We start from the raw sequence: 9,769 nt of genomic DNA on the forward strand, positions 1-9,769 counted from the left end.
TGTGTTGTTTCCCTGGTGCCAGGATCAAGGATGTTTCAGAGAGGGTGCAGAATGTTCTCACGGGGGAGAGGGACCAGCAAGAGGTCATTGTCTACATTGGAACCAACGATATAGGAAGGGAAAAGGGAGACTCTGAAGGGAGATTACAGAGAGTTAGGCAGAAGTTTAAAAAGGAGGTCCCCGAGAGTAGTAGTATCTGGATTACTCCTGGTGCTACGAGCTAGTGAGGGCAGGAATAGGAAGATAGAGCAGATGAATGCATGGCTGAGGAGCTGGTGTTTGGGAGAAGGATTCATATTTTTGGATCATTGGAATCTCTTTTGGGGTAGAAGTTATCTTTATAAGAAGGACGGATTGCATTTAAATTGGAAGGGGACTAATATACTGGCAGGGAAATTTGCTAGAGTTGCTCGGGAGGATTTAAACTAATAAGGTGAGGGGGTGGGACCCAGGATGATAGTGAGGAAAGAGATCAATGTGAGACTGGTACAGTTGAGAACAGAAGCGAGTCAAACGGTCAGTGCAGACAGGGACAAGGTAGGACTAATAAATTAAACTGCATTTATTTCAATGCAAGGGACCTAACAGGGAAGGCAGATGAACTCAGGGCATGGTTAGGAACATGGGACTGGGATATCATATCAATTACAGAAACATGGCTCAGGGATGGGCAGGACTGGCAGCTTAATGTTCCAGGATACAAATGCTACAGGAAGGATAGAAAGGGAGGCAAGAGAGGAGGGGGAGTGGCATTTTTGATAAGGGATAGCATTACAGCTGTGCTGAGGGAGGATATTCCCAGAAACACATCCAGGGAAGTTACTTGGGTGGAACTGAGAAATAAGGATGATCACCTTATTGGGATTGTATCATAGACCCCCGAATAGTCAGAGGTAAATTGAGAAACAAACTTGTAAGGAGATATCAACTATCTGTAAGAATAATAATGTGGTTATGGTAGGGGACTATAACTTTCCAAGCATAGACTGGGACTGCCATAGTGTTAAAGGTTTAGATGGAGAGGAATTTGTTAAGTGTGTACAAGACAATTTTCTGATTCAGTATGTGAATATACCTACTAGAGAAGGTGCAAAACTTGACCTACTCTTGGGAAATAAGGCAGGGCAGGTGACTGAGGAGTCAGTGGGGGAGCACTTTGGGGCCAGCGAACATAATTCTATTAGTTTTAAAATAGTGATGGACAAGGATAGACCAGATCTAAAAGTTGAAGTTCTAAATTGGAGAAAGGCCAATTTTAGCAGTATTAGGCAAGAACTTTCGAAAGCTGATTGGAGGCAGATGTTTGCAGGTAAAGGGACGGCTGGAAAATGGGAAGCCTTCAGAAATGAGATAACGAGAATCCAGAGGAAGTATATTCCTGTCAGGGTGAAAGGAAAGGCTGGTAGGTATAAGGAATGCTGGATTACTAAAGAAATTGAGGGTTTGGTTAAGAAAAAGAAGGAAGCATCTGTAAGGTATAGACAGGATAGATCGAGTGAATCATTTTGGGAAAGCAAATCTTATCAGGACTTATACACTTAATGGTAAGGTCCTAAGGAGTGTTGCTGATCAAAGAAACCTTGGTGTGCTCCTTGAAAGTGGAGTTGCAGGTAGATAGGATAGTGAAGAAGGTGTTTGGTATGCTTTCCTTTATTGGTCAGAGTATTGAGTACAGGAGTTGGGAGGTCATGTTGCGGCTGTACACGACATTGGTTTGGCCACTGTTGGAATATTGCGTGCAATTCTGGTCTTCCTATCGGAAAGATGTTGTGAAACTTGAAAGGGTTCAGAAAAGACTTACAAGGATTTTGCCAGGTTTGGAGGATCTGAGCTATAGGGAGAGGCTGAACAGGGTGGGGCTGTTTTCCCTGGAGCATCGGAGGCTGAGGGGTGACCTTCTAGAGGTTTACAAAATTATGAGCAGCATGGATAGGTTAAATAGGCAATGTCTTTTCCCTGGGGTTGGGGAGTCCAGAACTAGAGGGCATAGGTTTATGGTGAGAGGGGAAAGATATAAAAGAGACCTACAGGGCAACTTTTTCATACAGAGGGTGGTATATGTATGGAATGAGCTGCCAGAGGAAGTGGTGGAGGCTGGTACAATTGCAACATTTAAGACGCATCTGGATGGGTATATGAATAGGAAGGGTTTGGAGGGATATGGGCCGAGTGCTGGCAGGTGGGACTAGATTGGGTTGGGATATCTGGTCAGCATGGGCGGGTTGGACCGAAGGGTCTGTTTCCATGCTATACGTCTCTATGACTGTATTTGCTGACGTAGTACACCCACCTTTGGAAAAATAGGCACAGTGGCTTAGTGGTTAGTACTGCTGCCTCGCATTGCCAGGGACCTGGGTTCGATTCCGGCCTGTTTGCATGGCGTTTGCACATTCTCCCTGTGTCTGCGCGGTTTCCTCTGGGTGCTCCGGTTTCCTCCCACAGTCCAAAGATGTGCGGGTCAGGTGAATTGGCCATGCTAAATTGCCCATAGTGATAGGTGTGATAGTCGGGAGTAGGTTAATGGGTCTGGGTGGGTTACTCTTCAGAGAGAGTCGGTGTGGACTTGTTGGGCCGAAGGGCCTGTTTCCGCACGGTAGGGAATCTAATCTAAAAAATGCTTCAGAAATCATAATGTGCATTCGTCCTAATATTTTTGCAATATTTGTCCCTCTAGCCCTCACACCTGCTTAGCCTCTCCATCCACTGCCAAGTCACGTCTAACCTACTTCCACTCGCACTTCCTGCCAAGCCATGCACTCTACCTCTCCCAGACTCCCCCTGTCATTTTTAAAGATTCTTCACGTCTACCAGTTTTCCTCCCTGAAGGACATTGAGAACCAGATGGGTCTTTTCCTGACAATCTTTTCGTAGTCATCATTGGATTCTTAATTCCAGATTTCACCATGATGGGATTTGAACTCGGGTTCCCAGCATATTGTCTGGGTCTCTGAATTAACAGTCGAGTGATAATACCGTTAGGCCACACCTCCCCACTTTCAGAAAACTGTGGTTTCATTGCCTCTTCCTTTACTATAATATCCTACGGGTCGTTCTGCTATAGCGTGTATTTCATTCAGGCAAATTTGATGTAATGTGATTGACGAATTAGGGACACTTTCTAAATTGCGAACATTTAAAACGTGTGTTGGCGGTAACGCGATTACATCGCCAACACTTTATAAGCGCTGTTTCTAAAGCATGATTTTTTTTCTTTAATGCGAGGTTGTGCAAGAATGCACCCTCCGTGTTATAGAAAAACCACCTGCATTGATGGAGTCCAGCTCACCAAATTAAAATGCAAACTGTCTATTTAACCACAAAGTGCATGCTAATTATCTGCTTCATCTGCATGCATAAAGAAACCTGCATGTCTAATTGCATCTGTGAGAGAGAAAAACAGAGCTAATGTTTCAATTTTGGGAGAGACCTTTTCTCAGAATTGGGCGTACCCGGATGGAAGAGTTTTTAAACCAACCAGAGAAAGGACAGACTGCAACACCTGTGATAACATAGAAGGCTGGAGCAATTAAATGACAGGGAGAAAGTGAGCACAGCAGATATTGAAATCTGAAGTAAAGACAGAAAATGTTAGAAATACTTTGCAGGTCAGGCAGCATCCGGGAGAGAGAAACAGTCAATGCTGTAAGTGCAGTAATTTTAGGTCAACAATTTGAAACATAAATTCTGGTCCGCTTTTTACATTCCTGGCTTAAAAGCCTGCTTAATATCTGCGCACTGAACACAGATTTAAAGTGATTTGCAAAAGAAGGAAATTCCAATGTAAGAAAAAACATTTTCACACAGTGTGTGGTTTGAGTCCGGCATATACCATGTGACATGGTGTGTAGACAGATTCAAGAGAGCATGAGATAACAATTTAAATAGAAATAATATGCAGAGTTATGGGGAAAGGGTGTGAGAATATAGATAAATCATGAGGCTAATTTGGAGAGCTGGTGCTGACACCAAGGGCTCAATGACTTCCTTCTACACTGTAACATTCTGTGACTGAATTCTGACAATTGCTCAGTGATCTTGTAAAGTATCTTTATGTTATGAGTAGGCACAGTGTGCAATGGTGTCATTATATGTGTGAATGTGTCATCTTAGTGTCTGTCTTTGTCAGTGCCTCCCTAAATGTTGGAGACTTGAAATATTAAATGTTTATCTGACATGCTGCAAAACCTGCTGAAAATTTCTATCACTTTTGTTTTATATCACTGCTAAGATCTTGCAATGATGTAAGAAACTGGATACAGTGAAGGGAGAATTGTTTTTGTTGGAGGAGCTATGGTGGATCCACTGGTCTTCCTCATTCATGCCTAACTTGTGGCTTCCAGCAGTCATTTGGAAGCAATGGCTTATAATCAGATTTATCTGAGATTTTATTACCAATTGAACATTTCAAATGCTGCAAACAGTGGCAATTTGTTTTTGCATACTCAGTTGTAATTGAAAATTGCTGGCAAACCATTAAGTGTGTAATTATATGTGAGGATCTGGCTGTTTCTTGTTTTCCCAGGTGATTTCCTGCCTCAGCTCAGTGGCAGTGAATCTTTGGTATAGTGGTCTGCTATCCTGCTTGCCTGTCAGACCATAAGATGCAGAAGCAGAAGTTGTCCATTCAACCCATCAAGTCTGCTCCAACATTCAATGAGATTGTGAATGATCTGATCATCCTCACCTCCATTTTTTGTGTCTTTTCCCCATAACCATTAAGAATCTATCTCAACTTTGAATATACTTAATGATCCAACATCAACAGCGCTCTGCGGTAAAGCATTCCACAGATCTACTATTCGCTAAGAGAATATATTTCTCCTCATCTCTGTCTTAAATGTGATTCTTAACTCTTGATCTCTCATTCTTGAGATTACACTGGTGTTTCGAAGTTTTCCCAAAGGAGGAAACAATCTTTTTGCTTCTATCCAATCAAGTCCCTCAAGAATCTTCTATGTTTCAATAAGGCTTATTCTTCTATATTCCAGCAAGTACAGGCCCGGTCTACTTCACAACTACCCAATCTACTCACAACTAAATTCTCCATCCCAGCCTTTTTTATAATAATCACTCATGAGACGTGGAAATTGCTGACTGGACCAGTTTTTATTGGCTGTCCCTAGTTACCGTTGAGAGGTTGGTGGCAAACTGCCTTCCTGAACTGCTGCAAAAAATAAACAACAATACAGCACGGGTATAGGCCCTGTGGCCCAACAAGCCTGCACTGACAAATCCATACTAAATCTGTCTTCACTTATAGGATCCATATTCCTCTATTCCCTTCCTATCCATGTATTCGTCCAGGCGTTTCTTGAACACTTCTATTGTGTCTGTTTCCAACCGCTCCTCTGGCAGTGCGTCCCAGGCACTCGCCACCACTGCAGTCCATTTGGTGCTGATAAAGCCACAATACTGCAGAGGAGTTCCAGGATTTTGACTCAGTGAAGGAATGGCTATATATTTCCCCGTCAAGATGGTGAGGGGCTTGGAGGAGGACGTTGCAGGTGGTGGTGTTCCTATGTATCTGCTGCCCTTATCCTTTCGTGTGGAAGTAGTTGTGGGTTTGAAAGGTGCTGTCTGAAGACTTTGGTCTAAATATTTGAGTTGGGGTGGTGGGAAACAGGTGTTGTAACTGCTTCTGTGTGCCAAACCCATGGAAGAGACAGTCACTGATCTGGGATTTTTGCAGAGTTGCCCCCTTAATTTGACATGAAAACAAGATTTCCTAATTAATGGGAAAACCATTTAGTTAGTTACTACAGGGAGAAGTCCATCTTCAGCATTCAGTCCCACGACAGACACTCAGTAGCAGCAGTGTGTACTATCAATTAGATGCACAGCAGAAATTCACCAATGATCCTCCGACAGCACCTTCCAAACCCACGATGGCTTCCATCCAGAAGAACAAGGGCAGCTGATACATGGGAACACCACCACCTGCACATTCCCTCCAAGCCACTCACCATCCTGACTTGGAAATATATTGCTATTCCTTAAGTGTTGCTGGATCAAAATTCTGGAATTCCCTTCCCGAGGATATTGTGGAATGTAACATGTGGACTGCAATGGTTCAAGAAGGCAACTCACCACCACCTTCTCAGGGGCAACTAGGGACGGGCAATAAATGCTGGCCCAGCCAGCAACACCCACAAGAGAATGAAAGAAAGAAACTCTCAGGTGCCTTTGACATAGTTATTGTTCGGTCTCCTTGATGTGGGTTGTGATGATGTTTCTTTTTATTTGGGCGAATAGTGGAAACTCTAAGGGGAGTATATTTATAACATAGTAATCATGTTATTTAGAATAAAAGCTGTAGAGTGTATTAAAAACTTATTCATGTTTCTTCTGTCTGACTCTATCTCCAGGGACAACCAGGACGTTTCTGCAGTGTGTGCTTACAGCATCACAAATGTGCAGAAAGCTTTCGATGGGCAATATATGGAGTATAAAAGAGAGTCTGACAAATGGGGCATTTACCGAGGTGAAATCCCGGATCCCCGTCCTGGCACAGTAAGTGGGGTATCAATTAAAGCAAGTGATTTCTACCCATTGCAATGAAGGGATTTACTTTACAATAAGGAAACAGCTGGATGAAACATCTCAAGTGTTAGATCTGGTGTGGGGATTAAAGCACATGGGATTAGGGATAGTGTATTGAGCTGAATAGAAAACTGTTTGGCAGACAGTAAACAAAGAATAGGAATAAAGGGGTCTTTTTCCAAGTGGCAGGCAGTGACTAAATGGGTATCACAGGGATCTGTTCTAGGACCTCTTCAGAATATACATTATTGCTGTGGATGACGGAACTAAAAATAATGTCAGCAGATTTGCAGATGACACAAAGTTGGATGGGAGGATGAGCTGTGAGGAGGATACAGAGACTTCATGTGATTTGAATAAACTGAATGGACAAATGTATGGCAGATGCAGTGTATAATGTGAATATTTGAGAGGTGATCCACTTTACTGGCATGAACAAGAAGGCGGATTGCTATCTGAATGGCTATAAATTTAAGAAAGATGATTGAGCAGCGAGACTAGGGTGTCGTTATACACCAGCGACTGAAGCTAACAGACGGTGTCACACACAGGCAGTGAAGAAGGTGTGTTGATCTTCATAGTGGCAGGATACAAATAGAGGTGCAGGGGTGTCTTGCTGTAATTATATAGGGACTTGGTGAGACCACAGCTGGAATACTGTGTATGGTTTTGGTCACCTTATCTGAGGAAGAATACTCTTGCTTTGGCGGGAGTAATGGTTTGTCAGACTTATTCTTGGGAATGGCAGGACTAATGTGTGAGGAGAGGTTGCATTGGTTAGGATTATATTCGCTAGAGTTCGGAAGAAAGGGAAGAGGGGGGCGGGGGAATCTCATAGAAGTGTACAAAATTTTAACAAGACCACACAGGGTAAATGCAGGGAGGATGTTCCCAAACAATACGGAGTCTAGGATAAGGCGTCACATTCTTAATGATACAGGACAGACGTTTTAGGATTGAGATGAGAAGAAATTTCTTCACTTCGAGAGTGGTGAGCCTTTGACTCTCACCACAGCAGGCAGTTGAGGTTAAAACATTGAATGTTTTCAAGAAGTGGTCAGATATAGCACTAAAGGGATCAAAGGATATGGGAGAAGAATGAGAGGGAGAAGTGCAACAGGGTATTGATTTAGGTGATCAGTGAAAGGCAGTGCAGACTCAAAGGGCTGGATGGCTTACTCCAGCTCCTATTTTCTGTGTTTCTAAGGCACACAGGACGGAAATCTTAAGGATTGATAATTTGTGGTGACTGCTGCTGACAGGGCATGTGATTACGTCCCCCTCTAAGTTGAATAGCCTGCTCATTCTCGGCTATAGATTCTTGAAGGATGCAGACTTGCAACACCATTGAACACACATGGAACTCCATTCCAGCAACAGAAATTTTCAGTACAGTAGGATCAATATCCTTCTTGAGTATTTGCTCATGCTATTGATAGGGGTTTACACTAATTTGGCAGAGGGACAGAGTGGACATAAGTCACTTTGGAAGACAGAGCATTATATCATCAAATTTAGACACAAGGAAGCATGTCAAGGCTGGATGGCATTAATTTTAATGCCTTGCAAGTAAGGCAGATGAGTTGAGGGTGCTGATTAGTACAATGGGGCATGAGGTAATTGCTATCATGGAGATATGACAAGCTGCAAGTCAGGCAGCTCAATATTCCAGGATATAGAATCTGAGGTGAGATAAATTAGGAGGTGGTGATGTAATATTGATCAAGGAGTGATCACTGAAATAAGGAGAGATGACATTTTAGGAAGTACAGCAATAAGGAGAGATGATACCTTTGAAGGTTCCTCACTTAAGGCTATAAATCCTTGAAGCAGAAGTCGATAATTTGGCACATCGAGTCTGTTCTCCCAGTCAATGTTCTACCAGACTCGGACAGACAAATCTGTAATTAGTAAGGGAATCATCACTTATGGGGATAGGCAAGGAAAGTGAAATCGAGGATTATCAAATCAGCCATGGTCAGTAAATTTGCAGACGATACGAAGATTGGTGGAGTTGTGGATAGTGAGGAGGGCTGTTGTCGGCTGCAAAGGGACTTAGATATGATGCAGAGCTGGGCTGAGGAGTCTTGAGTCCTGAGGAGCCTTGTCCGAGTCTTGAATACATATTACAACACAACGGCAGAATGGCATAGATTTGTATCGTAAAATTCTATGGATTCCAGAAATTTAGTACCCTCTTTACTGTCTTAAATGGGCAACCCTTACGCAAATATTTTACTCTCTGGTTCTTGACTCCCCTCCAAGGGGATACAATCTCTCCTCAATTACCTGTTAAACCTCTCAGAAGCTGATATGTCGAAGAGTGTGGAGCTGGAAAAGCACAGCTGGTCAGGCAGTGTCCGAGGAGCAGGGGAGTCAACGTTTTGAGCATCAACTCTTCATTCCTGATGCTCAAAATCTCCAAATCATAAATGCATAAGAAAAGTCCTCCATGCTCAAAATAATAGTGAACCTTCTTTGGACTGCTTCCAGTGCCAGTATAGCTTTCCTTAAGTATGGCAACCAAAACAATATTTTGGGTGTGGTCTGACATAGTGCCATGTGTGACTTTAGCAAGTCCTTCACATTTTTTATACTCCATTTTCTTTTAAATAAAGGCTAAGTGTAATACCGTCTCTATTACCTGTTGAACATTGTTGCTAGCTTTTTGTATTCACGCACAAGACTCCCAAATCCCTCTGTGGTGCAGTATTCTGTGCTTTTTTTTTCCCATGTATATTTTATTTGCCAAGGTTTTTGTCACTCACTCAACTTGCTGTATCCCTTTTTAGACTCTTTGAGTCATCCTCACTGCTTGCTTTTTCACCTATTTCTGTGTCATCCACAAACTTGGAAGTGGTACATTACTTTGCTCATCCAAGTCGTTAATATGTATAGTAACTAATTATGCCCCCTGCAGTAATCCCTGTGGCACTCCACTTGTAATAGATTTGAAATAGAAAAGAGGAAATCCTTAGTCTACAGGATGGTCAGATAGACACAGAAGAGTAGCAAATGATATTAAACATGGAACATAGAACAATACTGCACAGAACAGGCCCTTCGGCCCACGATGTTGTGCTGAACATTTGTCCTAGCTTAAGCACCCATCCATGTATCTATCCAATTGCCACTTAAAGTTCGCCAATGATTCTGACTCTGCCACTCCCACAGGCAGCGCATTCCATGCCCCCACCACTCTCTGGGTAAAGAACCTACCCCTGACATC

General features: G+C 42.8%; 1 protein-coding gene across 1 annotated transcript in view; it reads left to right on the forward strand.

Moving 5' to 3' along the window:
• The window catches only part of sema4f (sema domain, immunoglobulin domain (Ig), transmembrane domain (TM) and short cytoplasmic domain, (semaphorin) 4F), a 240,280-nt gene that overhangs the window by 188,501 nt on the left and 42,010 nt on the right, over positions 1–9,769 (forward strand). The window contains exon 9 of the mRNA XM_043691726.1: positions 6,366–6,510. Within this exon, the coding sequence (XP_043547661.1) occupies positions 6,366–6,510 (145 nt within the window). The remainder of the gene's footprint in view (positions 1–6,365; positions 6,511–9,769) is intronic.

Source organism: Chiloscyllium plagiosum, chromosome 1, assembly GCF_004010195.1.
Source record: "Chiloscyllium plagiosum isolate BGI_BamShark_2017 chromosome 1, ASM401019v2, whole genome shotgun sequence".
Taxonomy (NCBI): Eukaryota; Metazoa; Chordata; class Chondrichthyes; order Orectolobiformes; family Hemiscylliidae; genus Chiloscyllium; species Chiloscyllium plagiosum.